Source organism: Cyanistes caeruleus, chromosome 37 (assembly GCF_971803275.1).
Source record: "Cyanistes caeruleus chromosome 37, bCyaCae1.hap1.1, whole genome shotgun sequence".
NCBI classification, from domain to species: domain Eukaryota; kingdom Metazoa; phylum Chordata; class Aves; order Passeriformes; family Paridae; genus Cyanistes; species Cyanistes caeruleus.
In genome coordinates, this window is record NC_141738.1 from 867,435 (window position 1) to 894,344 (window position 26,910).

Consider the following 26,910-nt stretch of genomic DNA (forward strand, 5'->3'; position numbering starts at 1 on the left):
CCTGACTCATTCCCTGGGGATCCCTGACCCATTCCCGGGGACCCCTGACCCATTTCTGGGACCCCTGACCCATTCCATGACCCATTCCCAGAGATCCCTGACCCATTTCCATCAACCCCTGACCCATTCCCTGACCCATTCCTGTGAACCCCTGACCCATTCCCGTGGACCCCTGACCCATTCCCTGACCCATTTCCATGGACCCCTGACCCATTCCCTGACCCATTTCCATGGACCCCTGCCCCATTTCCATGGACCCCTGACCCATTCCCTGACCCATTCCCGGGGACCCCTGACCCATTCCCTGCCCCATTTCCAGGGACCCCTGACCCGTTCCCATGGTCCCCTGACCCATTCCTGTGGTCCCCTGACCCATTCCCTGCCCCATTTCCATGGACCCCTGACCCATTCCCGTGGTCCCCTGACCCATTCCCTGACCCATTTCTGGGACCCCTGCCCCATTTCCATGGACCCCACAATGGGACGGGGCCCCGGAGAGGGAGATGTTCTGCAGGGAATGGAGATGAGGGGGGTGAAGCCGCCCTTCCACCGAGGATTCCCACAGAAAATCCCGAGGGGAGACGACATCGCCTCCCATCCCACCCGGAATTCCCCCTCCCCAAAAAAATAAAAACCTCCAAGGAAAATCCCTTTCCCGGCCCTACTCACTCGTCCTTCCTCCGGGGAGGAAGAGGAGGAGGAAGAAGTGGAGGTGGAAGATGGAAACTTTCATTTTCCCCACGGAGGCTCCTCCAGCGGCACCGTGCCAGAGCCAGGACGCGCTCGGAGCCGGCGGAGCCGTGGGAAGAAGCGGCAGGAGAGGAACCTTGGACTCCGGGGGTGGGAAAGGGAATGAACCTCCCACCCCCTCCGGTGACGCAGCCGTGGGGTGGCCAAGGATCCTCCAGGACCACTCCTGGACATCAGGGGAACCCCCTGGGGACCCCCTGGATCATCGCTGGGTCACGGTTGGGTCACCATTGGTCACCATTGGTCACCATTGGCCACCATTGGTCACCACAGGGTGCCAGTGGCCAAACCCCATCCTAAGAGAAGACGCAGGTGGGCCAAAACCATCACCCCAACCCTTCCAAAATCCCCGTGAGGGAAATCGAGGACCCCCTGGAGACCCCCCCCACACCCCCTCAGGACCAACCCCAAAACTTTGGCCGCCCTTTTCCCGCTTTTCCGGCCGCTCCCGCACACCTGGCGGGTGGGGACGGCCCTTTTTCCACCCAGAAAACAAACACCGCTCTCTCCAGAGCGCCGGGAGGGCTGGGAAGGGCGGGAATCGGACTTTTGGGCCAGCGGGAGGTCAGATTTTATTGGGTCAGGGGATCCGCCCCGCCCGTGTTTGGCCAAGGGGCGTTTGTGTGGGGTTTCTTCGCTCTCCCGCGGCGGTCGGGTCGTTGCGGGTGGGTTTCGGTCCTGGTTGGTTGTGTTGGGGTTGGGAATTCCCTCCAAGCCATCCCTCGACCCTCAAATCCCACCCACGATTCACAAAATCCCGACTGGGACCCCCCCAAACCTCAAATCTCAACCCCCAAAATTCCCACCTTGATGTTCAAAACCCCGAATCGGTGCCCCAAACCCCAGTAGTGACCCCAAAACACAAACCCGGCTTCCAAAAGTCAACTTCGGATTTTGAAGACCCAACCGTGTCCTCCCAACCCCCAAACCCGATCCCAAAACGCCAATTGTGACCCCAAAACCTTGACCTCAACCCTAAAACTCCCAGTCTGGAACCCAGAACCCCCAAACCTCCAATCTCAGCTTTCAAAACCCCGATCTCAACATCCAAAATTCCTTGTTTAACCCCAAACCTCAGCCATGATACCAAATCCCCAACCTTCTCCCCCAAAACCCCAACTTTGACCCCCAAAACCCCAATCTTGACCTCCAAACCCCCAGTTTTTCCCCCAAAACCCCAACCCTGACCCCAAACTCCCAATCTCAACCTCCAGAACCTCAACCGTGAACTCAAACCCCCGACCTCGACCCCCAAACCCCAAACCGTGACCCCCAAGACCCCCACCGGTGACCCCCAGCCCCAAATCCTGACCCCCGAAGGGGTCATCACCGCTTTCCTTTGGGGTTCCCCCCACTCCATTCCCCCCCTTTTCCCGGAGATTTCTCAGGAGACGAAATAAATACATTAATAAATATAATTTCTGCGGAGATCAGGATTTTCCAGCTCCGGCGACGCTCCCGGAGACGGATCCAACCCCGACCCCCACCACGGGATGTCCTCTCCAAGGAGAAACCCCCCCCCAAAAAAAGGACCGTGGGAGGACCTCTCCTCTCTCACAGAGGATCCCGATCCCGCCTTTTTTCCCCCCAAAAATGAGGGTTCCGAGGGCTTCGGTCGCTGCCCGATGCTGCCGGGGGTCCGGGGGGGCACCTTGGTCACCCCCGGGGGTCCGGGGGGGCACCTTGGTCACCCCCTCCCAGCCGTGGGGGGGTCACAGGGCTGCTGCACCTTCTGCCAGCACCTGAAAAATGGGGAGGGGGCTGAGGGTTAAGGTTTGGGGTCAAAAACGGGGGTTTTGGGGGTTAATGTTGGGGATGCGAGGTCAAGGCTGGGAGTCTGGCTGTGGAGGTTGGGGGTTTGAAGGTCAAAATTTGGGGTTTTGAAGGTCAAAATTTGGGGTTTTGAAGGTCAAAATTTGGGGTTTGAAGGTCAAAATTTGGGGTTTTGAAGGTCAAAATTTGGGGTTTGAAGGTCAAAATTTGGGATTTTGAAGGGCAAAATTTGGGATTTTGAAGGTCAAAATTTGGGATTTTGAAGGTCAAAATTTGGGGTTTGAAGGTCAAAATTTGGGGTTTTGAAGATCAAAATTTGGGATTTTGAAGGACAAAATTTGGGGTTTTGAAGGGCAAAATTTGGGGTTTTGAAGGGCAAAATTTGGGGTTTTGAAGATCAAAATTCGGGGTTTGGGCTGGAGTTCGGGGTTTGGGGTTGAAAATTGGGAACTTGGGGTGGAGGTTGGAGGTTTTGGGGTGACAGTTTTGGTTTTGGGGGTCGAGGTAAGGAGGTTTGGGGTCGGGTTTAGGGTTTTGAGGTCACAGTTTGAGTTCTGGAGATCGAAATTGGGGTTTTGAGGTCACAGTTTGAGTTCTGGAGATCGAAATTGGGGGTTTGAGGTCACAGTTTGAGTTCTGGAGATCAAAATTGGGGTTTTGAGGTCACAATTCGAGTTCTGGAGATCGAGATTGGGGCTGTGAGGTCACAGCTGGGGGCTTGGGCATTTTGAGGTCACCGGTCGTGGCTTTGGGACTCCCGGTTTGGGTTTTGGGATCAAAATTGGGGTTCCAGGTCAATCTTGGGCTGAGGAACCCCCCAAACGACGTCACCCACCGATGCCGGCGGTTCCGCCACCTCCGAGCTGGGCTTGTAGGTGTTGTAGGGACCTGGTGGGAGGAAGAGGAGGAGGAGGAGGACGATGAGCCTGTGAGGATTTGGGAGGATTTTCCCTCTCCAGGGATGGTTTCACCCCCCATTTCGGGTCCCACCTTTCCCGGCAGCGCCGCCTCCGCCGTTGACGTGGTAGATCCCGGTGATGCGGCTGCCGCGGGCCCCGTCCGGCCACGCGTCCTCGGCGGCCTCGCTGTGGAGCCGGGCAAGTTTCAGGGGTCTGGGGAGGGGTGGGGGGTGATGCTGGAGGTGGGGGGGTCTCAACTCTCCCACCCCTCCCATGGGGCAGAGCTGCTGAACCCCAGATTTTGGGGTCCAACCCAAACCCCCTCCCCGTGACCCCACGGGGAACCGCCCCCCAGCGCTTTCACCTGGCTCCAGGTGATTTCTTCCGCCCTCGGGCCAGGCGGACGCTGAGGACGATGCAGAGGATGAGGAGGATGAGGATGGTGAGGCCCAGCCCCAGCCCCACGCCCAGGCCCAGCCCCAGTTGGCTGATGTGGGTCTGGCAGCGGTCACCGGCCGAGAGGAACCGGGGCAGGTCCGGGCAGCTGTGGGGGGAGGTGAGAGGTCACGGGAAGGGTCCTCACCCCCTCCCAGGGTGGGGGCCGGGGGGTGGGATCCTTCAAGGAACCTTCTGGAATCACAGGAGCCCCCCCCGGAGATCCATCACCGTGACCCCGGGCTGGGGTCGAGTTCTGAGGGGGGCGGTCAAGGGGTTTGGGGGGTCAAGGGTTGAGTTTGAGGGTCAAGGGTTGGGTGTGGGGGTCAAGGGTTGGGTGTGGGGGTTGAGGGTTGGGTGTGGGGGTCAAGGGTTGGGTGTGGGGGTCAAGGTTGGGTGTTGGGGGTCAAGAGTTGGGGCTCAAGGGTTGAGTTTGGGGGTCAAAGTTGGATTTGGGGGAGAGCGGTTGGAGTTGAGGGTCAAGGGTTGGGTTTGAAGACCAAGAGTTGGGTTTGGTGGTCAAGATTTGGGTGTTGGTGGTCACAGGCCGGGTGTTGGGGGTCAAAGGTTGGGTTTGAAGACCAAGAGTTGGGTTTGGTGGTCACGGGCCGGGTATTGGGGGTCAAAGGTTGGGTTTGAAGACCAAGAGTTGGGTTTGGTGGTCACGGGCCGGGTGTTGGTGGTCAAGATTTGGGTGTTGGGGCCAAGGTTGGGTGTTGGGGGACAAGGGTTGGGTTTGGTGGTCACGGGCCGGGTGTTGGTGGTCACAGGCCGGGTGTTGGGGGTCAAAGGTTGGGTTTGAAGACCAAGAGTTGGGTTTGGTGGTCACAGGCCGGGTGTTGGTGTTCAAGGGTTGGGTGTTGGGGCCAAGGTTGGGTGTTGGGGGCCAAGGTTGGGGGTCAAGGGTTGAATTTGGGGGTCCAGGGTTGGGTTTGAAGGGCAGGAGCTGACGGGAGTCAAGAGTTGGACCATTGGGGTGAAGGTTTTGGGGTGAAGGTTTTGGGGTGAAGGTTTTGGGGACAAGGTTTTGGGGTGAAGGTTTTGGGGACAAGGTTTTGGGATGAAGGTTTTGGGGTGAAGGTTTTGAGGTCAAGGTTTTGGGGTCAAGGTTTTGGGGTCAAGGTTTTGGGGTCAAGGTTTTGGGTGGTGGTGGGACCTTGGCCATCAAACATCGGGGCGTTGAGGTCAAGAGCCCAATTTTGGGGTCAAACATCGCATTTCAACTTCTTCAACCTTGGGGAGACCTTTGACCACGGGTTCAAGGCCCGCCTTAAGGTGGGACCGGTGGGTGTGGCCGAGGTGGGGCGTGGCCGAGGTGGGGCGTGGCCAACTCACAAGCACTGGGGTCCCTCCAGGGTGAGCCGGCAGAGCCCGCGGTGGCAGTCGAAGGAGCCGGGGATGTTGAGGGTGCAGTTGGTGACGCAGAGGAGCCCGTCGGCCGTGCGGTACGGGAAGTAGAACCGGCTGAAGCTGGCCGGCGCGTGCTTCCGGCAAAGCTCTGCGGAGGCCAAACCCTGGTCAAGAGTCCCCTGTCCCCACCGCCCCTCCCCGCGGTGTCCCCAGGTGTCCCCAGGTGTCCCCACGGTGTCCCCAGGTGTCCCCGTGGTGTTCCTGTGGTGTCCCCAGGTGTCCTCGTGGTGTCCCTGTGGTGTCCCCAGGTGTCCCCGGGTGTCCCAGGTGTCCCCAGGTGTTCCCGTGGTGTCCCTGTGGTGTCCCCAGGTGTCCCTGTGGTGTCCCCGCGGTGTCCCCAGGTGTCCCTGTGGTGTCCCCAGGTGTCCCCGTGGTGTCCCCAGGTGTCCCCAGGTGTCCCTGTGGTGTCCCCAGGTGTCCCCGTGGTGTCCCTGTGGTGTCCCCAGGTGTCCCTAGGTGTCCCCAGGTGTTCCCGTGGTGTTCCTGCGGTGTCCCCAGGTGTCCCTGTGGTGTCCCTGTGGTGTCCCCAGGTGTCCCCGGGTGTCCCAGGTGTCCTCAGGTGTCCCTGTGGTGTCCCCAGGTGTCCCACGGTGTCTCCAGGTGTCCCCGCGGTGTTCTGCAGTGTCCCTAGGTGTCCCCATGGTGTCCCCAGGTGCCCCCAGGTGTCCCCAGGTGTCCCCAGCCCGCACTCACCGGTGTCATTGAGAGCCAGCGTGGCGGTCCCGGTGGCCCTGGCGGAGGTGGCGGTGAGGCAGAGCCCATCTGGGAGAGGGGAGAGCACGGGGTGGTCACTGGGGGTGACCAGAGATGGGGACTGGGGTGGTCACTGGGGGTGACCAGAGGTGTTGGGGGCTGGGGTGGTCACTGGGGGTGACCAGAGGTGTTGGGGACCAGGGTGGTCACTGGGGGTGACCAGAGGTGTTGGGGGCTGGGGTGGTCACTGGGGGTGACCAGAGGTGTTGGGGGCTGGGGTGGTCACTGGGGGTGACCAGAGGTGTTGGGGGCTGGGGTGGTCACTGGGGGTGACCAGAGGTGTTGGGGACCGGCCCAGGGTGGGTGGGGGTCACCTACCGGCCGAGGGGCCGCAGTTGTGGGGCTGGGCTGCGGCGTTGGTCACGGCCAGCAGCTCCAGGGCTCGGCGCTCCAGGCTGGCGTTGCTGGGCAGGGGCCGCAGCTGGACACGGTAATTCACCACGACGCTGCCGCGGCTGCGGGGGACAGGCTCGGTTCTTGGGGGCTTGGGGCTGTCACATCCTGTCCCACCCCATTGATCTCACCCCACTGATCCCACCCCATGGATCCCATCCCATCCCACCCCACTGATCCCACCCCATGGATCCCACCCCATGGATCCCATCCCATCCCACCCCACTGATCCCACCCCATGGATCCCACCCCATGGATCCCATCCCATCCCACCCCACTGATCCCACCCCATGGATCCCATCCCACCCCACTGATCCCATCCCATCCCATCCCATCCCATCCCATCCCATGAATCCAACCCCATGGATCCCACCCCACCTCACCCTATGGACCCTATCACACCCCATGGATCCCATCTCACCCCATGGATCCCATCCCATGGATCCCATCCCATGGATCCCATCCCATGGATCCCACCCCTTGGATCCCACCCCATGGATCCCATCTCATCCCACCCCACGGATCCCATCCCACCCCAAGGATCCCACCCCACAGATCCCACTCCACAGATCCCACCCCATGGATCCCACTCCATGGATCCCACCCCATCCCACCCCATGGATCCCACCCCACAGATCCCACCCCACGGATCCCACCCCATTGATCTCATCCCACCCCATGGATCCCATCTCACCCCATGGATCCCACCTCACAAATCCCATCCCACCCCAAGGATCCCACCCCATGAATCTCATCCCATCCCACCCCATGGATCCCACTACCCCATGGATCCCACCCCACAGACCCCCTGGTCCCTCACCCACCTCAGGCTCAGGACGCTGATCCCGCGGTAGCCGGAGACGTTCCGGTAGATCCCGTCCATCTGGGGACAGACGGACACGGGTCAAACTGGGCCTGGGGATGGTCACTGGGAATGGTCCTTTGGGGTGTCCTTCGGGGGCTGCTTGGGGATGGTCAGGGGGTCCCTTGGGTGGTCCCCTGGGTTGTCCCTTAGGGTGGTCCTTAGGGTGGTCCTTAGGGTGGTCCTGGGGGTCCCTTGGGATGGTCCTTTGGGGTGATCCTGGGGGGTCTTTGGGTGAATCCTTTGGGGTGTCCCATTGGGATGGTCCTGGGGGGTCCTTTGGGATGGCCCTGGGATCTTTTGGGATGGTCCTGGGGATCCCTGAGGGTGCCTTGGGGTGTCCCCTTGGGATGGTCCTGGGGGTCCTCATGATGGAGCTTTGGGATGGTCCTGGGGGTCCCTCAGAGTGGTTCCTTTGGGGTGATCCTGGGGGTCTTTGGGTGAATCCTTTGGGGTGTCCCATTGGGATGGTCCTGGGGATCCCTGAGGGTGCCTTGGGGTGTCCCCTTGGGATGGTCCTGGGGGTCCTTTGGGATGGTCCTGGGATGGACCTTCTGGATGGTCCCTTGGGGTCCTTGGTGGATCCCTCAGGGTGGCCCCTTGGGATGGACCTTGGGGTGATCCTGGGGGTCCCTTGGGGGGTGTGTGTGTGTGTCCCCCCCCACCAGGAGGTCCCACCGATGGGGGTCTCACCGTCCGGCTGAACTCCTCGGCGAAGCGCCGGTGGCCGGGGGACGAGGTGTCCCCCAAGTCCTCCGAGAAGTCCCGGTTGGTGACGCGCGCCACCATGGTGACGGAGGGACCCAGCTCTGCGGGGACAGCGCGCATCCGTGACGCGGGGACACCTCGGAGGGGACACGGGGTGGGGTGGGACGGGGGGGGTCACAGGTGGGGGGTGCCCCACCCTTTACCTGCCGTCAGGTTGATGGTGGTGGCACCGAACTCACAGCGGGCGCCGTCCACGTTGGGGGGGCACAGACACGCCGTGCCCAGCCAGCGCCCCCCGTTCAGGCAGGGGTCTGTGGGGGGACACCAGGCCTTGGGGACCCCGACCGCGTCACCCCCCCCCCCCCATTGTCCCCCCACCCCGGTTGGCCCAAACCTCCGTTTTTTGGGCAAAACCAGGAAAAAACGATTTCTGTTTCCACCACCCCTCCCTGCCCCCCAACCCCACCTTGGGGTGCCCTCCTGGCTGGGGGGCAACACCCCCAAAACACCCGCGGAGTGGTGGGGGTGGTCCCACCCCAGGAGGAGCCACCACCCCCGTTCCCTCCAGCTGTCTCCACCATCACCACGGCTCTCAATTTTGGGGGGAAAACGGGAAAAAACCCCAATTCCTGTTAGGTCCTCCTGGGTGGGCGGGGGGGGCAGCACTGAGGGGCTGGGGGCTGAAAACTCCTTTGGGTGGGGGCGTCCCCCCTCCCCAAAACACCCGCGGAGTGTCAGGGGTGGTCCCACCCCAGGAGGAGCCACCCCCCCACCCCCGTTCCACCATCAGAACCACCCCCAGTTTTGGGGGTAAAACCAAAAAAAACCCCAATTCCTGTTCCCACCCCTCCCCCACCCTGCTGTGCCCCCCACTCAAAAACACCCAGGGATTTTGGGGGAGGGGGTCTCCCCACCCCAGGCAAAGCCACCGACCTCTGGTGGTGGGGACGGAGGTGGTCGTGGTTCTCCTGGTGCTCCTGGGGGTCGCTCTGCTCCGGGCTGGGGGCCTGGCCGGGGGGGCACTGGTGGGTCTGGGGTCTTCACAGCGGGGTCCGGAGAAGCCGGGGGGGCAGTAGCAGCGGGTGCCCACGGCGGTGCCACCGTGGCGACAGGCGGTGGCCGGCTCGGGGGTGGCACAGCGCGGTCCCGCCCGGCCCGGGGGGCAGACGCAGCGCTCGCCCACCGCGGTGCCGCCCCCGGCGCAGCGGTCGGAGGGGTCGGGGGTCGCGCAGGTGGGGCCGGTGTAGCCGGGGGGGCACAGGCAGCGGGTCCGGTTGGCCACGCCACCGTTGTGGCACACGACTGGAACGGGAGGGGGACAAAGGACGCGGTGAGGGGACACGGGAGAGGGATCCGTGTCCTTCCTTCGGCCTCCGGACGCATCGGAGGAGACCCCCGGGAGGAGACCCCAGCCCAGGACACCCCCAGGACACACCAGGATACCCCCAGAACACCCCCAGGAGACCCCAGGACACCCCCAGAACACCCCAGGACACCCCCAGGAGACCCCAGGAGACCCCAGGACACCCCAGAACCTTCATCCTCCTCTTCCTCCTCACCTCAGGAGACCCCCGGGAGGAGACCCCAGCCCAGGACACCCCCAGGACACACCAGAACACCCCAGGACACCCCCAGAACACCCCAGAACACCCCAGGACACCCCCAGGACACCCCAGGAGACCCCAGGACACCCCAGAACCTTCATCCTCCTCTTCCTCCTCACCTCAGAAGACCCCCGGGAGGAGACCCCACCCCAGGACAGCCCCAGAACACCCCCAGGAGACCCCAGGAGACCCCAGAACCTCCATCCTCCTCTTCATCCTCACCCCAGGAGACCCCCAAGAGGAGACCCCACCCCAGAAGATCCATGGGAAGGAGACCCCCACCCCAGGAGACCCCAGGACACCCCAGGACACCCCAGGAGACCCCAGAACCTCCATCCTCCTCTTCATCCTCACCCCAGGAGACCCCCAGAAGGAGACCCCCCCACCCCTGGAGACCCCACCCCAGGAGACCCCACCCCAGGAGACCCCCACCCCAGGAGACCCCCACCCCAGGAGACCCCCACCCCTGGAGACCCCACCCCGAACCCTGTGACCCCCCCAGGACACCCACTGGCCGGGGGGCTGGAGCCGTGTGGGAGGTAGAGGCAGATGGTGGCCACGGCGGTGACAGCGGAGGTGGCCGTGCTGCTCAAAACGTCCCCGGTGGTCCCGGCAGAGCCGTGGCCCAGCGCCCCGGTGGCTTCGGTGGCGTTGGGCAGGGCCTGGGGCGTCACCGCCGTGGTCTCGGTGACATCCAGGGTGGTGTTGGTGGCATTGGGCGGGGCTGGCGTTGAGGTGACATCAGCAGGGACGACGGGGAGGGTGGACAGGGTGTGGCTCTCCAGGGTGGTGGCCGTGGTGTCACTTTCCATGGTGGTGGCCCTGGTGTCACTTTCCAGGGTGGTGGCCCTGGTGGCATTCCCCATGGCCATGCTGTCCCTTGCCCTGGTGGTGGCCCTGCTGAGGCCTCCCAGGAGCTCTGGCAGCATCGTCGTGGTGTCACTTTCCACGGTGGTGGCCCTGGTGTTCCTCACCGTGGTGGCCACCGGTGTGGCCTCGGTGTCACCTTCCATGGGGGTGGCCTCGGTGTCACCTTCCATGGGGGTGGCCTCGGTGTCACCCTCTGTGTCCATGTTCTCACCCTCGGTGACCTCGTTCTCACCCTCCATGGCCGTGGTCTCTCCTTCCGCGAGGTCTGGCGGAGTGACCGCGGTGTCACCGTCCCCGGCTGCGGTCTCACCCTCCACGGTGGTGGCCCCCGTGTGGCTCCTCACGGACGAGCCCGTGACGTTTCTCACCCGCCGCTCTGGTGGCACCGTCGTGGTGTTGTCCCCGGTGGTGGTGGTGGCCATGGGGACGCTGCCCCTGACCCTGGTGGCCATCTCTGTGCTGGTGACCACGTCATGGTCTGAGCTGGTGACCACATCATGGTCCATGGTGGTGACCACGTCATGGTCTGTGTTGGCACTGACCATCATGCCCCTCTCCATGGTGGTGACCACATCATGGTCTGAGCTGGTGACCACATCATGGTCCGAGCTGGTGACCATCATGTCCCTCTCCATGGTGGTGACCACATCATGGTCCGTGTTGACGCTGACCACCGCGGTGACCGTGCTGTTCCTTCCCGTGACGCTGCCACTGGTGGTGGCCCTGGTGACACTGTCCACCATGGTGGCCCTGGTGACACTTCCCACAGCGGTGGCATTGTCCCCCTCAGCTCTGCCGGTGACATTCCTCTCCCGCCTCGCCGGTGGCGCGTCCGTGGCGCTCTCCTCGGTGCCACCACCCATCGCCGTCACCGTGTCGTTCGTCCCCACGGTGTCACCGACGTACAACACCTTCCCCACCGCCGTGCTCGGTCCCGTGCCACCGCACTCACACCGAGGTCCCCAAGCCGTGGGGGGACACCGGCACGTCCCCTTCTCCAAAGTGCCACCGTTGAGGCACCGTGCCACCTCCTCGGGGTGCTGGCAGGTGTCCCCGCGGAAGCCGGGCGGGCACACGCAGCGGGTCCCAAAGGCGCTGCCACCGTTGCGGCAGGCGCCGGCGGGGTCGGGGTGCTGGCACAGGGGTCCCCCAAATCCCGGGGGACAGAAGCAGGCGGTGCCCACGGCGGTGCCACCGTTCCGGCACGCGCCGGCGGGGTCGGGGGTCTCGCAGCGCCGGCCGGAGCGGCCGGGGGGACAAACGCAGCCGTCGGCCACCGCGGTGCCACCGCCGGAGCAGGGGGCTGAAAGGGACAGGAGGGTGTGGGGTGGGGATGGCTCAAATTGGGGAGGGGGCTGGGGGTGTCCCCAGACTGGGAAAGGGACAGCAGGGATTGTCCCCAAACTGGGAAAGGGACCTGGGGGTCTGTCCCCAAACTGGGGAGGGGGCTGGGGGTGTCCCCAAACTGGGGAAGGGACAGCAGGGACTGTCCCCAAACTGGGGAGGGGGCTGGGGGTGTCCCCAAACTGGGAAAGGGACACCAGGGACTGTCCCCAAACTGGGAAAGGGACACCAGGGATTGTCCCCAAACTGGGAAAGGGACCTGGGGGTCTGTCCCCAAACTGGGGAGGGGCTGGGGGTGTCCCCAAACTGGGAAGGGACACCAGGGACTGTCCCCAAACTGGGGAGGGGACAGCAGGGACTGTCCCCAAACTGGGGAAGGGGCTGGGGGTGTCCCCAGACTGGGAAAGGGACACCAGGGACTGTCCCCAAATTGGGGAGGGGGCTGGGGGTGTCCCCAAACTGGGGAAGGGACACCAGGGTCTGTCCCCAAACTGGGGAGGGGACAGCAGGGACTGTCCCCAAACTGGGGAGGGGGCTGGGGGTGTCCCCAAACTGGGAGCGACACCTGGGGGTCTGTCCCCAAACTGGGAAAGGGACACCAGGGACTGTCCCCAAACTGGGGAGGGGGCTGGGGGTGTCCCCAAACTGGGAAAGGGACACCAGGGACTGTCCCCAAACTGGGGAGGGGGCTGGGGGTCTGTCTCCAAACTGGGGAGGGGCTGGGGGTGTCCCCAAACTGGGAAGGGACACCAGGGACTGTCCCCAAACTGGGAAGGGACACCAGGGACTGTCCCCAAACTGGGGAGGGGGCTGGGGGTGTCCCCAGACTGGGAAAGGGACACCAGGGACTGTCCCCAAACTGGGAAAGGGACCTGGGGGTCTGTCCCCAAACTGGGGAGGGGCTGGGGGTGTCCCCAAACTGGGAAGGGACACCAGGGACTGTCCCCAAACTGGGGAGGGGACAGCAGGGACTGTCCCCAAACTGGGGAAGGGGCTGGGGGTGTCCCCAAACTGGGGAAGGGACACCAGGGACTGTCCCCAAACTGGGGAAGGGGCTGGGGGTGTCCCCAAACTGGGAAGGGACACCAGGGACTGTCCCCAAACTGGGGAAGGGGCTGGGGGTGTCCCCAAACTGGGAAGGGACACCAGGGACTGTCCCCAAACTGGGGAAGGGGCTGGGGGTGTCCCCAGACTGGGGAAGGGACACCAGGGATTGTCCCCAAACTGGGAAAGGGACAGCAGGGACTGTCCCCAGACTGGAGGAGGGGACTGGGGGTGTCCCCAAACTGGGAGTGACACCTGGGGGTCTGTCCCCAAACTGGGAGTGGCACCTGGGGGTCCATCCCCGCTCCTGCCCCCCCTCCCATGGATCGATGTCACCCAACGCCCCCGGGAGAGGCCCCCCAGGTCCGGGAGGGGACACTGGGGCGTGACCCCCCCCCCAAATCTGCTCCCTGAGGACCAGAACCCCCCACCCCCAGCTGGGAGGAGGGGAGGGGTCACCCCGGCACCCTCAGGAGCTCCCTCGAGGCTCCCCGGGCCCGGGGTGTCCCCAAGGTCACCGGGTGCTCCAAGATCATCGCCGGGAATCCCAAAAAGAGCTGAAACCACCCCAAAAAAACTCCCCAAGGAAGGGATTTTGGAGGTGGCAGGATGGAGACGTCTCCACCTCACCCCCATCTCACCTGCCAGAGCCTCCGCGGGGGTGAGGAGGAGGAGGAGGAGGATGAAGACTCTGCAGCCCAACTCCATCCTTGGCCGATCCTGGAGGAGCCGGCGCCACCGGGGCGACTGAGCCGGAGCCGGTGGCCACCGGGACTTTGTGTCCCGAATCCATGCCGGTCATCGACCGCAGGTAAATAATTCCCTGAGTCACGGAATTTTATCAAACCCCTGGAAGAGAATTTAATAAAGGAAAAAAAACAGCCGAGGAGGGCGTGAGAAGAGCCGGACATTCCCGAGGGAATTCCGGAACGTTCCGTGGCGGGCCCGGCCCGGCCCGGCCCGGCCCGGCTGCTGATAAGATACGGGGGGAGCCGGGGTGGGCGCCCCCCGGTGCGGCCCCACCTCGGGGCGGTGCCCCCGCCCCAAAAAGTGCCGGAGATGGAATTTGGGGACAGCTGAGTCACCCCGGGGTGACGGTGACACCCCAGCCGGGGTGCAGGGATTTGGGGAGGGGTCCCGGGGGGTTTGGGGACAGCTGAGTCACCCCGGGGTGACGGTGACACCCCAGCCGGGGTGCAGGGATTTGGGGAGGGGTCCCCGGGGGGTTTGGGGACAGCTGAGTCACCCCAGGGTGACGGTGACACCCCAGCCGGGCTGCAGGGATTTGGGGAGGGGTCCCCGGGGGGGTTTTGGGGGGTTTGGTGTCGTGTTTGGGGTTCTGCCGCCTTCCCAGTGTGTTCCAATAATCCCAGTTTGTCCCAGTGATCCCAGTTCATCCCAGTTTGTCCCAGTATGTCCCAGTATATCCCAGTTTGTTCTGGGTGTCACCTGCTCCTTGGGGTGTCCCAGTTCATCCCAGTGATCCCAGTAATCCCAGCATATCCCAGTTTGTTCTGGTACTTTGCTCCCAGTTCATCCCAGTCCATCCCAGTTCCTCCCAGTCCCCCCCAGTCCCATCCCAGTCCCTCCCAGTCCATCCCAGTCCCTCCCAATCCCATCCCAGTCCATCCCAGTCCCTCCCAGTTCATCCCAGTCCCTCCCAGTCCATCCCAGTCCCCCCCCAGTCCCTCCCAGTCCATCCCAGTCCCCCCCCCAGTCCCTCCCAGTTCATCCCAGTCCATCCCAGTCCATCCCAGTCCCCCCCAGTCCATCCCAGTCCATCCCAGTCCCCCCCAGTCCCTCCCAGTCCATCCCAGTCCATCCCAGTCCCTCCCAGTCCATCCCAGTCCATCCCAGTCCATCCCAGTCCATCCCAGTCCATCCCAGTCCCGTGACGCCCCCACCCCAAACCCGCGGCAATTCAGACAAACCAGAGCGAGAAATCGATGATTTATTACCAATAATTGATTAATGACAATAAATAACCGGGGGGGAGGGGCAGGAAAAGGGGGCGGGGCTCCGGCATTCCCTCCCCTCCCCCCCTCCAAAAAAGGGGTTTTTTGGGGGGGCTTCGACCCCCCCCCCGGGGACCCCCCGGGCTCTGCCCGCGGGGCTTTTGGGGCTTCGGCACCCCAAATAAATAAATATTGAGGGGTTCAACCCCCCAAATCCTGCAAAACTTCCCCCAAATTCCCCAAATCCCGCAAAAATCCCCCCAAAAATTCCTCCAAATCCTGCAAAAATCCCCCCAAAATTCTCCCAAATCCCGCAAAAATCCCCCCAAAATTCCCCAGCTCCTGCAAAAATCCCCCGAAATCGCCCAAAATCCCCCAAATTCTCCCAAATCCCGCATAAATTCCCCAAAAATTCCTCCAAATCCCGCAAAAATCCCCCCCCAAATCCCCCAAGTCCTGCAAAAATCCCCCCAAAAATTCCCCAAATCCCGCAAAAATCCCCCCAAAAATTCCTCCAAATCCTGAAAAAATCCCCCCAAAAAATCCTACAAATCCAGCAAAAATCCCCCCAAAATTCACCAAAATCCCCCCAAAATTCCCCAAATTCCTACAAAACCCCCAAAAATCCCCCAAAAATTCCCCAAATCCTGCAAAAATCCCCCCAAAATTCCCCAAATCCCGCAAAAATCCCCCAAAAATTCCTCCAAATCCCGCAAAAATCCCCCCAAAATTCCCCAAAATTCCCAAAATTCCTCCAAATCTTGCAAAAATCCCCCAAAATTCCCCCAAATTCCCTCAAATTCCTCCCCCAACCCCAGGGTCTCCCCCGGCTTCTGGCACGACCTGCGCGCCGCAGCAAACTGGGGGCTACTGGGGGCTACTGGGGGCTACTGGGGGCTACTGGGAGTTACTGGGGGCTACTGGGAGTTACTGGGAGTTACTGGGAGTTACTGGGGGCTACTGGGGGCTACTGGGAGTTACTGGGGGCTACTGGGAGTTACTGGGGGCTACTGGGAGTTACTGGGGGCTACTGGGGGCCACTGGGAGTTACTGGGAGCCAGTCCCGATTCTCCCGTGGGTTTCGGGGGGGGGTCTCTCTTGGAGTTTGGGGGTCTCCTGGTCCTGGTCGGGGTCTCCTGGTTGGGGTCAGGGTCCCCTCAGTTGGGTCGGGGTCTCCAGGTTGGGGTCTTCTGGTCCACGTTGGGGTCCCCTCATTTGGGTTGGGGTCTTCTGGTCCAGGTCAAGGTCTCCACATCTGGATTGGGGTCTCCTGGTCGGGGTCTCCTGGTTGAGGTCGAGGTCCCCTCACTTGGGTTGGGGTCTCGTGGTTGGGTTGGGGTCTCCTGGTCCAGGTCGAGGTCTCCTCATCTGGACTGGGGTCTCCTGGTCGGGGTCTCCTGGTCCTGGTCAAGGTCCCCTCATTTGGGGTGGGGTCCCCTCATCCAGGTCGGGGTCTCCTGGTCCAGGTCAGGATCTTCTGGTCTGGACCAAGGCCCCCTCATTTGGGTCAGGGTCTCCTGGTTGGGGTCGGGGTCTCCTGGTTGAGGTCTCCAGGTCCTGGTCGGGGTCTCCAGGTTGGGTTGGAGGTCTCCTGGTCCAGGTCGGGGTCTCCTGGTCCAGGTCGGGGTCTCCTGGTCCAGGTCAGGACCTTCTGGTCTGGATCAAGGCCCCCTCACTTGGGTCGGGGTCTCCTGGTCCAGGTCAAGGTCTCCTCATCTGGACTGGGGTCTCCTGGTTGGGGTCTCCTGGTCCAGGTCAAGGTCTCCTCATCTGGGTTGGGGTCTCCTGGTCGGGGTCTCCAGGTTGGGGTCGGGGTCTCCTGGTTGGGGTCAAGGTCCCCTCAGTTGGGTTGGGGTCTCCAGGTTGGGGTCGGGGTCTCCTGGCCGGGGTCGGGGTCTCCTGGCCGGGGTCGGGGTCTCCTGCTGGAGCTCCAGGAGGTCCCTCGGGGGGGTCACAGGTCAGGGGTGACCCTCGGTCTCGGGGTCCTCAGCTGGGGGAGGGGACAGTGTGAGAGAGGGGGGTCCTGGAAGGGGTTTGGGGTCATTTTAGGGTCCTGGAAGGAGGTTTGGGATGGGTTTAGGGTCCTGGGAGGGGTTTTGAGGACACCTCAGGGTCCTGGGAGGGGATTTGAGGTGTTTTTTAGGGTCCTGGAAGGGGATTTGAGGACACTTTAGGGTCCTGGAAGGAGGTTTGGGGTCCCTTCAGGGTCCTGGAAGGTGATTTGAGGTGGGTTTGGGGTCCTGGAAGGGGATTTGAGGACACTTTAGGGTCCTGGAAGGGGATTTGGGGTGGGTTTAGGCTCCTGGAAGGGGATTTGAGGACACCTCAGGGTCCTGGAAGGGGATTTGGGGTGGGTTTACAGTCCTGGGAGGGGATTTGGGGGCCCATTTTGGGTCCTGAAAGGGGATTTGAGGACACCTCATGGTCCTGGAAGGGGATTTGGGGTGGGTTTACGGTCCTGGGAGGGGATTTGGGGGCCCATTTTGGGTCCTGGAAGGGGATTTGGGGTGGGTTTACAGTCCTGGAAGGGGATTTGAGGACACTTCAGGGTCCTGGAAGGGGATTTGGGGTGGGTTTACAGTCCTGGAAGGGGATTTGAGGACACCTCAGGGTCCTGGAAGGGGATTTGGGGTGGGTTTAGGCTCCTGGAAGGGGATTTGAGGACACTTCAGGGTCCTGTAAGGGGATTTGGGGTGGGTTTACGGTCCTGGGAGGGGATTTGGGGGCCCATTTTGGGTCCTGGAAGGGAACTGCGTACCTGGACGAAGGGATCCACGTGCTCCAAGGACGGCCTGAAGGCGCGGGGACCCCCCAGATCCCCGGGGGGGGGTCGCAGGGGTCTCCTCCAGGTTTCGGTGTCGCTGAAATGGGGCTGGGGGTCGCGGTGGGGGGCGACCCCCGGGTTCCGGATCACGGCCCCCCGGGGGGGGCTCCAGGAGAAATCGTCCAGCTCGTACCAGGAACCCCCAAAATTATCGGGGGGGGCACTGGGGGGGAGGGGGGGAGAGGGGGGTGAGAACTGGGGGAGGGGTGGGAGACCCCAACCCAAACTGGGGTAACTGGAGTGGGAGACCCCAACCCAAACTGGGGTAACTGGAGTGGGAGACCCCACCCAAACTGGGAACCCAAATTGGGAGACCCCTCCCAAACTGGGAATCCGAACTGGGAGACCCCCACCCAAGGCAGAAGCCGAACTGGGAGACCCCCACCCAAAACTGGGAACCCAAACTGGGAGACCCCTCCCAAACTGGGAACCCAAACTGGGAGACCCCCCCCCCAAGGCAGAACCCAAACTGGGAGACCCCACCCAAACTGGGAACCCAAACTGGGAGACCCCACCCAAACTGGGAACCCAAATTGGGAGACCCCACCCAAAACTGGGAGACCCCTCCCCTCAAATGAAGACCCCAAACTGGGAGACCCCACCCAAATTGGGGAATCCAAATTGGGAGACCCCTCCCAAACTGGGAGACCCCTCCCAAACTGGGAATCCAAACTGGGAGACCCCCACCCAAAACTGGGAATCCGAACTGGGAGACCCCTCCCAAAACAGAGAACCCAAACTGGGAGACCCCTCCCAAACTGGGAGACCCCACCCAAACTGGGAGACCCCACCCAAACTGGGAGACCCCTCCCAAACTGGGAACCCAAACTGGGAGACCCCTCCCAAAACAGAGAACCCAAACTGGGAGACCCCACCCAAACTGGGAGACCCCTCCCAAACTGGGAATCCGAACTGGGAGACCCCACCCAAACTGGGAGACCCCTCCCAAACTGGGAATCCAAACTGGGAGACCCCACCCAAGGCAGAACACGAACTGGGAGACCCCCACCCAAAACTGGGAATCCGAACTGGGAGACCCCTCCCAAAACAGAGAACCCAAACTGAGAGACCCCTCCCAAACTGGGAACACAAACTGGGAGACCCCCACCCAAACTGGGAACCCAAACTGGGAGACCCCACCCAAACTGGGAACCCAAACTGGGAGACCCCTCCCAAACTGGGAGACCCCACCCAAACTGGGAGACCCCAACCAAACTGGGAGACCCCATCCAAACTGGGAGACCCCACCCAAACTGGGAGACCCCAACCAAACTGGGAGACCCCTCCCAAACTGGGAGACCCCACCCAAACTGGGAGACCCCCAGCTGGGCGCCCACCCCCGGGCCGGTACCTCCGGTGTCGCCGGCGCCGGCGGCAGAGCAGCAGCGCCGCGAGGATGACGCAGGTGAGGAAGAGGACGGTGGCCACCACGCCCAGCCCGGTGGCCACTTTGCTGACCCGGCCGGAGCACTGCGGGCCCGAGTACCAGAACAGGGCCTGGTCCGGGCAGCTGGGGAGGGGGCGAGGGTCAGAACCCCCCCAGGCACCCGCGGGACCACCGGGGACGGGCAGAGACCCCCCAGAGCCACCGGGGCACCCACGGGAGGTGTTGGGACCCCCCCAATTGGTGTTGGGACCCCACGATGGGTGTTGGGACCCCCAATGGGTGTTGGGAGCCCCCCAATGGGTGTTGGGACCCCCCAGGAGGCGTTGGGACCCCCCCAATGGGTGTTGGGACCCCCCCAATGGGTGTTGGGACCCCACGAGAGGTGTTGGGACCCCAAATGGGTGTTGGGACCCCCCCAATTGGTGTTGTGACCCCATGACAGGTGTTGTGACCCCACGATGGGTGTTGTGACCCCGTGCCGGGTGTTGTGACCCCTGATGTGTGTTGTGACCCCGTGCCAGGTGTTGTGACCCCGTGCCGGGTGTTGTGACCCCATGACAGGTGTTGTGACCCCGTGCCGGGTGTTGTGACCCCATGACAGGTGTTGTGACCCCGTGACAGGTGTTGTGACCCCATGACAGGTGTTGTGACCCCGTGCCGGGTGTTGTGACCCCGTGCCGGGTGTTGTGACCCCGTGCCGGGTGTTGTGACCCCGTGCCGGGTGTTGTGACCCCGTGACAGGTGTTGTGACCCTGTGACAGGTGTTGTGACCCCTGATGTGTGTTGTGACCCCATGACAGGTGTTGTGACCCCGTGCCGGGTGTTGTGACCCCGTGCCGGGTGTCGTGACCCCGTGCCGGGTGTTGTGACCCCATGACAGGTGTTGTGACCCCGTGCCGGGTGTTGTGACCCCATGACAGGTGTTGTGACCCCGTGCCGGGTGTTGTGACCCCCTGACGGGTGTTGTGACCCCATGACAGGTGTTGTGACCCCTGATGGGTGTTGTGACCCCGTGCCGGGTGTTGTGACCCCATGACAGGTGTTGTGACCCCATGCCGGGTGTTGTGACCCCCCGGTGACACTCACAAGCAGCGGGGTCCCCCGCGGGTGACGTGGCAGCGGCCGTGGTGGCACTGGAGGCTGCGGGGCAGGTTGGGGGTGCAGCGGGTGACGCAGAACAGGAGCCCCGAGGTCAGCAGCGCCGAGAAGGAGGCGCCGTAGCCGGGGGGCGCCCGCCGGTGGCACAGCTCTGGGGGGACACGGGGACACCGGGGTGGGCAGGAGTGGACACTGGGGTGGTCACTGGGGTGGACACTGGGGTGGACAGGGGTGGTGGCACAGCTCTGGGGGGACACGGGGACACCGGGGTGGGGGCACAGCTCTGGGGGGACACGGGGACACCGGGGTGGGCAGGAGTGGACACTGGGGTGGACACCGGGGTGGTGGCACAGCTCTGGGGGGACACGGGGACACCGGGGTGGGGGCACAGCTCTGGGGGGACATGGGGACACCGGGGTGGGCAGGAGTGGACACTGGGGTGGTCACTGGGGTGGACACTGGGGTGGTCAGGGGGTGGTGGCACAGCTCTGGGGGGACACGGGGACACCGGGGTGGGCAGGAGTGGACACTGGGGTGGTCACTGGGGTGGACACTGGGGTGGACAGGGGTGGTGGCACAGCTCTGGGGGGACACGGGGACACCGGGGTGGGGGCACAGCTCTGGGGGGACACAGGGACACCGGGGTGGGCAGGAGTGGACACTGGGGTGGACACCGGGGTGGTGGCACAGCTCTGGGGGGACACGGGGACACCGGGGTGGACACTGGAGTGGACACTGGGGTGGACACCGGGGTGGGGGCACAGCTCTGGGGGGGACACTGGGACACTGGAACCTCGGGTGGACATTGGGGTGGGCAGGAGGTGGACAATGGGGTGGTCACTGGGGTGGACACTGGGGTGGACAATGGGGTGGTGGCACAGCTCTGGGGGGACACGAGGACACCGGGGTGGGCAGGAGTGGACACTGAGGTGGGCAGGAGTGGACACTGGGGTGGTCAGGGGGTGGTGGCACAGCTCTGGGGGGACACTGGGGTGGACAATGGGGTGGTGGCACAGCTCTGGGGGGACACGGGGACACTGAGGTGAGCAGGAGTGGACACTGGGGTGGTCAGGGGTGGACACTGGAACCTCGGGTGGACACTGCGGTGGTCAGGGGTGGACACTGGGGTGGGCAAGGGTGGACACTGGAACCTCAGGTGGACACTAGGGTGGACACTGGAACCTCAGGTGGACACTGGGGTGGACACTGGGGTGGTCAGGAGTGGACACTGGGGTGGGCAGGAGTGGACACTGGGGTGGTGAAAGGGTGGTGGGGTGGTCAGAAGGTGATGGGGAGGTCACAGAGTGTCCATGGGGAGGTCACAGGGGGTCCATGGGGACATCACAGGGTGGTGGGGTGGTCGCAGGGGGTCCATGGGGAGGTCAGAAGGTGGTGGGGTGGTCAGAAGTGTCCATGGAGTGGTCACAGGGGGTCCATGGGGAGGTCACAGGGTGGTGGGGTGGTCAGAGGTGTCCATGGGGTGCTCAGAAGGTGGTGGGGAGGTCACAGAGTGTCCATGGGGAGGTCAGAGGTGTCCATGGGGTGGTCAGAGATGTCCATGGGGTGCTCAGAAGGTGGTGGGGGGGTCAGAAGGTGGTGGGGTGGTCACAAGGGGTCCATGGGGTGGTCACAGGGGGTCCATGGGGAGGTCACAGGGGGTCCATGGGGACATCACAGGGTGGTGGGGAGGTCACAGGGGGTCCATAGGGAGGTCACAGGGGGTCCATGGGGAGGTCACAGGGGGTCCATAGGGTCCATGGGGAGGTCACAGGGGGTCCATGGGGTGGTCACAGGGGGTCCATGGGGAGGTCACAGGGGGTCCATGGGGAGGTCACAGGGGGTCCATGGGGTGGTCACAGGGGGTCCATGGGGTGGTGGAGGTCTCCCCTCCGGTCTCACCATCCAGGTCCGACACCTTCTCCATGCCGCTGACCACGGGGTCGGGACTCAGCTTGAGGCACAGCACGGCTGGGGTGGGAGGAGGGGACATCAGGGACCACCCTTGGGTGCCCCAGAGGTCCAGGGGAGGGGCTCAAGGAGGATCTGGGGGGGCTTCAGGGTCACCCACAGGTGTCGTGCTGGCAGTCGCCCTGGCTCGCCTCCGTCTCCCGGAGCTTCTCCAACAACCCATCCGTGGTCTCCTGGAACTTCTCCGCGGTGTTGCCGCTCTCGGCCATGGTGAAGAACACGCGGTGTCCCACCACGATGCTGCCGGACCTTCGGGGAGGGGACACAGGGGGTCACGGGGGGGCCTGGGGACACCCCACCCCACCCCACCCCACCCCTGGGGGCCATCAGGGACCCCTTACCTGAGGCTGGTGATCTCCACACCCTCGTAGCCAGGGATGGTCCCATAGATCTTCTTGATCTGCAAGGGTCAGAGGTCACTGGGCCACCCCTCTGGGGACAGGGTGGTCACCCCTGAGGGGACACGGTGGCCGTGGGGGGGCTCCCCGTGTCCTCACCTCCTGCTGGAAATGGTTCTGGAAGGAGCGGAAGGTCTCGGAGTTGGGGTCCTGCAGGCCCGCGGAGTAGTTGAAGTTGGTGAGGGTCACCTCCATCTCCAGGGCGGCCACGATGGTCCCGGGGAACGCTGGAGGGGCAACGGGAAGAGGGGGTCAGTGGGGTGGGACAGGGTGGGTGAGGACCTCCAGGGTGTCCAGGAACCCCAAAGTGACCAGGACCTTTGGGATGGGCAGGAACCCCAAGAGACCAGGACCTCCAGGGTGTCCAGGACCCCCAAAGTGACCTGGACCTCCAGGGTGTCCATGAACTCCAAAGTGACCAGGACCTCCAGGGTGTCCAGGACCCCCAAAGTGACCAGGAGACCTCCAGGGTGTCCAGGACCACCAAAGTGACCAGGAGACCTCCAGGGTGTCCAGGACCACCAAAGTGACCAGGAGACCTCCAGGGTGTCCAGGAACCCCAAAGTGACCAGGAGACCTCCAGGGTGTCCAGGACCCCCAAAGTGACCAGGACCTCCAGGGTGTCCAGGATCCCCAAGAGATCAGGACCCCCAAAGTGTTGAGGGATCTCCAAGAAGACCAGGACCCCCAAGAAGACCAGGATCTCCAAGGTGCTGAGGACCCCCAAGAGGACCAGGACCCCCAAAGTGCTGAGGACCCTCAAGAGGACCAAGATCCCCAAGTTGTCCAAGACCCACAAAGACACCAGGACCCCCAAAGGTGCTGAGGACCCCCAAGAAGACCAGGATCTCCAAGGTGCTGAGGACCCCCAAGGTGCTGAGGACCCCCAAGAGGACCAAGACCCCCAAAGTGCTGAGGACCCTCAAGAGGACCAAGATCCCCAAGTTGTCCAGGACCCCCAAAGGCACTGAGGACCACCAAGAAGACCAGGATCTCCAAGAAGACCAGGACCCCCAAGGTGCTGAAGAACCCCCAAGTTGCTGAGGACCCCCAAGAAGACCAGGATCTCCAAGAAGACCAGGACCCTGGAGATGTCCCCCAGCTGTGGGGTGGCCGTGTCACTCACGCAGGTTGGTCTCGATGGTGTCGGTGGAGAACTCGCAGCGGGGACCGGCGTAGGACGGGGTGCAGAGACAGCCGGTGCCACCGGGGGTCCCCCCGTTCTCACACAGCCCTGGGGGGGACACGGGGACATCAGGGGAGGAGCCTGGGGACACCCGGCTCAGGGGGACAGCCCAGCTGAGGGGGTGGCACGAGGACAGTGAAGGTCATCTGTGGTCACTCACCTGGAGGAGGACCCGTGGTGGTCACCTTGGTGGTGGTGGGCGCCGTGGGGGTCACTCGAGTGGTCGTGGTGGTCCCTTGAGCGGTGGATGTTGTTGTGGAGGTCCTCAGGGTGGTCGTGGAGGTCCTCGAGGTGGTTGTGGGGGTCCCTTGGGTGATGGTGGATGCCGTGAGGGTCCCCAGGGTGGTCACGGATGTCGTAGGGGTCACCCGGCTGCTTGTAGAGGTCTCCACAGTGATGGTGGGCGTTGCCGTGGTGGTCACCAGGGTGGAGGTGGAGGTCTCCGGGGTGCTGGAGGTTTCCGTGGTGGGCTCCAGAGTGGTGGTGGGTGACGGTGGGGTGACCTGGGTGACCGTGGTGGGCTCCAGGGTGGTGGTGGGTGACGTGGGGGTTTCTTGGGTGTCCATGGTGGTCCCATCAGGTGTTGTGGTGGTCACTGGGGTGGCCACGGTGGTCTCTTGGGTATCCATGGTGGTCTCTTGGGTATCCACAGTGGTCTCTTGGGTATCCACAGTGGTCTCTTGGGTGTCCACGGTGGTCTCTTGGGTATCCATGGTGGTCTCTTGGGTATCCACAGTGGTCTCTTGGGTGTCCACAGTGGTCTCTTGGGTGTCCACAGTGGTCTCTTGGGTGTCCACGGTGGTCTCATCAGGTATTGTGGTGGTCACTGGGGTGGCCACAGTGGTCTCTTGGATGGCCACAGTGGTCTCTTGGGTGGCCATGGTGGTCCCGTCAGGTGTCACGGGGGTCTCTTGGGTGTCCACGGTGGTCCCCGGGGTGATCGGGGGGGTCTCCTTGGTGCCCGTGGGGGTCCCTGGGCTGGTTGTCCCCACGATGGCGGCTGCAGGGGAGGGTCTGGGATGAGCAGAGACCCCCAAGGCCCCAAGGGAGGAGACCCTGACCTTCACCCTCCTCCTCCTCCTCCTCCTCCTCCTCCTCCTCCTCCTCCTCCTCCTCCCAGACCCTCATCCCAGCCCTGGCACTGACCAATCCAACCTCTCCCCACCGTCTCCATCTTCATCCTCCTCTTCATCCTCCTCTTCATCCCCCTCCAGCCTCTCCCCATCGTCTCCACCTTCCACCTCTTCCTCTTCCTCCTCACTGTCCTCTTCCTCCTCACTGTCCTCCTCTTCCTCCAAGCCCTTCAGACCTTGGACTTCTCCAACCCCAATGCAAATTCCCCCTGCTCTTCATCCTCCTCCTCCTCTTCTTCCTCTTCATCGTCCTCCAACACCTTCAGACCCCTCCAACATCTCCCACCCCAATTCTTCCTCCTCATCTTCATCATCTTCATCCTCCTCCTTCAGTACCTTCAGACCATGGACCCCTCCAACATCTCCCACCCCAATTCCTCCTCCTCCTCCTCATCTTCATCTTCATCCTCCTCCTCCAGCACCTTCAGACCACGGACCCCTCCAACCCTGACTCCTCCTCTTCCTCCTCTTCATCATCTTCATCATCTTCATCCTCCTCCTCCTCCATCTTCAGACCATGGACCCCTCAAACACCTCCCACCCCAATTCCTCATCCTCATCTTCATCATCTTCATCCTCCTCCTCCTCCTCCTCCAGCACCTTCAGACCATGGACCCCTCCAACCCTGACTCTTCCTCTTCCTCTTCATCCTCTTCACCCTCTTCCTCCTCCTCCATCTTCAAACCACGGGCCCCTCCAACCCCAACTCCTCCTCTTCCTCCTCTTCATCATCTTCATCCTCCTCCATCTTCAGACCACGGACCCCTCCAACATCTCCCACCCCAATTCCTCCTCCTCATCTTCATCATCTTCATCCTCCTCTTCCAACACCTTCAGACCATGGACCCCTCCAACCCTGACTCCTCCTCTTCCTCCTCTTCATCATCTTCATCATCTTCATCCTCCTCCTCTTCTTCCTCTTCATCGTCCTCCAACACCTTCAGACCCCTCCAACATCTCCCACCCCAATTCCTCCTCCTCATCTTCATCCTCTTCATCCTCTTCCTCCAACCTCTCCCCACCCTCCTCCTCCTCCTCCTCCATCTTCAGACCATGGACCCCTCCAACATCTCCCACCCCAATTCCTCCTCCTCATCTTCATCATCTTCATCCTCCTCTTCCAACACCTTCAGACCATGGACCCCTCCAACCCTGACTCCTCCTCTTCCTCCTCTTCATCATCTTCATCCTCCTCCTCTTCTTCCTCTTCATCGTCCTCCAACACCTTCAGACCACTCCAACATCTCCCACCCCAATTCCTCCTCCTCATCTTCATCCTCTTCATCCTCTTCCTCCAACCTCTCCCCACCCTCCTCCTCCTCCTCCTCCATCTTCAGACCACGGACCCCTCCAACACCTCCCACCCCAATTCCTCCTCCTCATCTTCATCATCTTCATCCTCCTCCTCCTCCTCCTCCATCTTCAGACCATGGACCCCTCCAACATCTCCCACCCCAATTCTTCCTCCTCATCTTCATCATCTTCATCCTCCTCCTCCTCCTCCATCTTCAGACCACAGACCCCTCAAACATCTCCCACCCCAATTCTTCCTCCTCCTCCTCTTCATCCTCTTCATCCTCTTCCTCCATCTTCAGACCATGGACCCCTCCAACATCTCCCACCCCAATTCCTCCTCCTCATCTTCATCTTCCTCCTCCTCCAGCCTCTCCCCACCCTCCTCCTCCTCCTCCTGGATGTCCCCGCTGTCCCCAGCCCCACCTGTGACGGCGCAGGTGAGGATGAGGAGGGTCTGGCGCGTGCCCCCCGCCATGGCCGCGTGCCGCCGGTGTCTGGGCGCGAGCCAGCGGTGCCGGGGCCATTTCAGGGGGTGGCACCGGACCTTTGTCCCCAGGGCTGGCGCGGGAGGGAGGGGGGGACAGGCGGTGACACCCCAGGGTGACACAGACGCCGGAGAATGCGGTGGCCGCGCCCCGGGCTTGGAGCTTCCTTCATCCAACGCTGTCACCTGAGGGGTGGCACGGGGGGGACAGCGGGGGACACTGGGGACACTGGGGGACACTGGGGGGACACCGGGGGGATATTGGGGGGACATTGGGGGGACACTGGGGGACACTGGGGGACACTGGGGGGACATTGGGGGACACTGGGGGGGACA

The 26,910-nt window shown here is 63.0% G+C and overlaps 2 protein-coding genes across 3 annotated transcripts; both read right to left on the reverse strand.

Annotated features, from left to right (window-relative positions):
• Positions 1-2,151: 2,151 nt before the first annotated feature.
• Positions 2,152-13,581, reverse strand: LOC111945205 (uncharacterized). Of its 2 annotated transcripts, none has more exons than XM_086871749.1 (13): positions 13,487-13,581; positions 10,099-11,760; positions 8,917-9,285; positions 8,187-8,294; positions 7,969-8,084; positions 7,238-7,296; positions 6,339-6,475; positions 5,961-6,029; positions 5,193-5,355; positions 3,787-3,966; positions 3,514-3,608; positions 3,359-3,411; positions 2,152-2,492 (listed from the first exon to the last, which is right to left on the reverse strand). In XM_086871749.1, the coding sequence occupies exons 1-13, from the start codon at positions 13,551-13,553 to the stop codon at positions 2,463-2,465; spliced, it is 3,108 nt and encodes a 1,035-aa protein (XP_086727875.1). In that variant the 5' UTR covers positions 13,554-13,581; the 3' UTR covers positions 2,152-2,462. The 2 variants fall into 2 exon arrangements, with proteins under 2 accessions (XP_086727875.1, XP_086727874.1); XM_086871748.1 differs by having other exon boundaries at positions 3,514-3,635.
• A 3,098-nt stretch (positions 13,582-16,679) lies between these two features.
• Positions 16,680-26,596, reverse strand: LOC111943903 (mucin-17-like). The gene is made up of 11 exons (XM_086871792.1): positions 26,514-26,596; positions 23,822-24,661; positions 23,602-23,709; positions 22,575-22,702; positions 22,419-22,477; positions 22,178-22,326; positions 22,009-22,077; positions 20,098-20,260; positions 18,976-19,134; positions 17,559-17,787; positions 16,680-16,790 (listed from the first exon to the last, which is right to left on the reverse strand). The coding sequence occupies exons 1-11, from the start codon at positions 26,563-26,565 to the stop codon at positions 16,752-16,754; spliced, it is 1,995 nt and encodes a 664-aa protein (XP_086727918.1). The 5' UTR covers positions 26,566-26,596; the 3' UTR covers positions 16,680-16,751.
• Positions 26,597-26,910: the final 314 nt, after the last annotated feature.

Excerpts from the sequence above, each read along its gene's own strand:
- LOC111943903 (XM_086871792.1), bottom strand. The coding sequence starts at position 26,565 with ATGGCGGGGGGCACGCGCCAGACCCTCCTCATCCTCACCTGCGCCGTC. Across the intron at positions 22,703-23,601 it reads CACCATCGAGACCAACCTGC|CGTTCCCCGGGACCATCGTG; the intron begins GTGAGTGACACG and ends TTGCCCCTCCAG. Across the intron at positions 22,078-22,177 it reads CGACTGCCAGCACGACACCT|CCGTGCTGTGCCTCAAGCTG; the intron begins GTGGGTGACCCT and ends CTCCCACCCCAG.
- LOC111945205 (XM_086871748.1), bottom strand. The coding sequence starts at position 13,553 with ATGGAGTTGGGCTGCAGAGTCTTCATCCTCCTCCTCCTCCTCCTCACC. Across the intron at positions 11,761-13,486 it reads CCCCGCGGAGGCTCTGGCAG|CCCCCTGCTCCGGCGGTGGC; the intron begins GTGAGATGGGGG and ends TGTCCCTTTCAG. Across the intron at positions 6,476-7,237 it reads ATCAGCGTCCTGAGCCTGAG|CCGCGGCAGCGTCGTGGTGA; the intron begins GTGGGTGAGGGA and ends TGTCCCCCGCAG.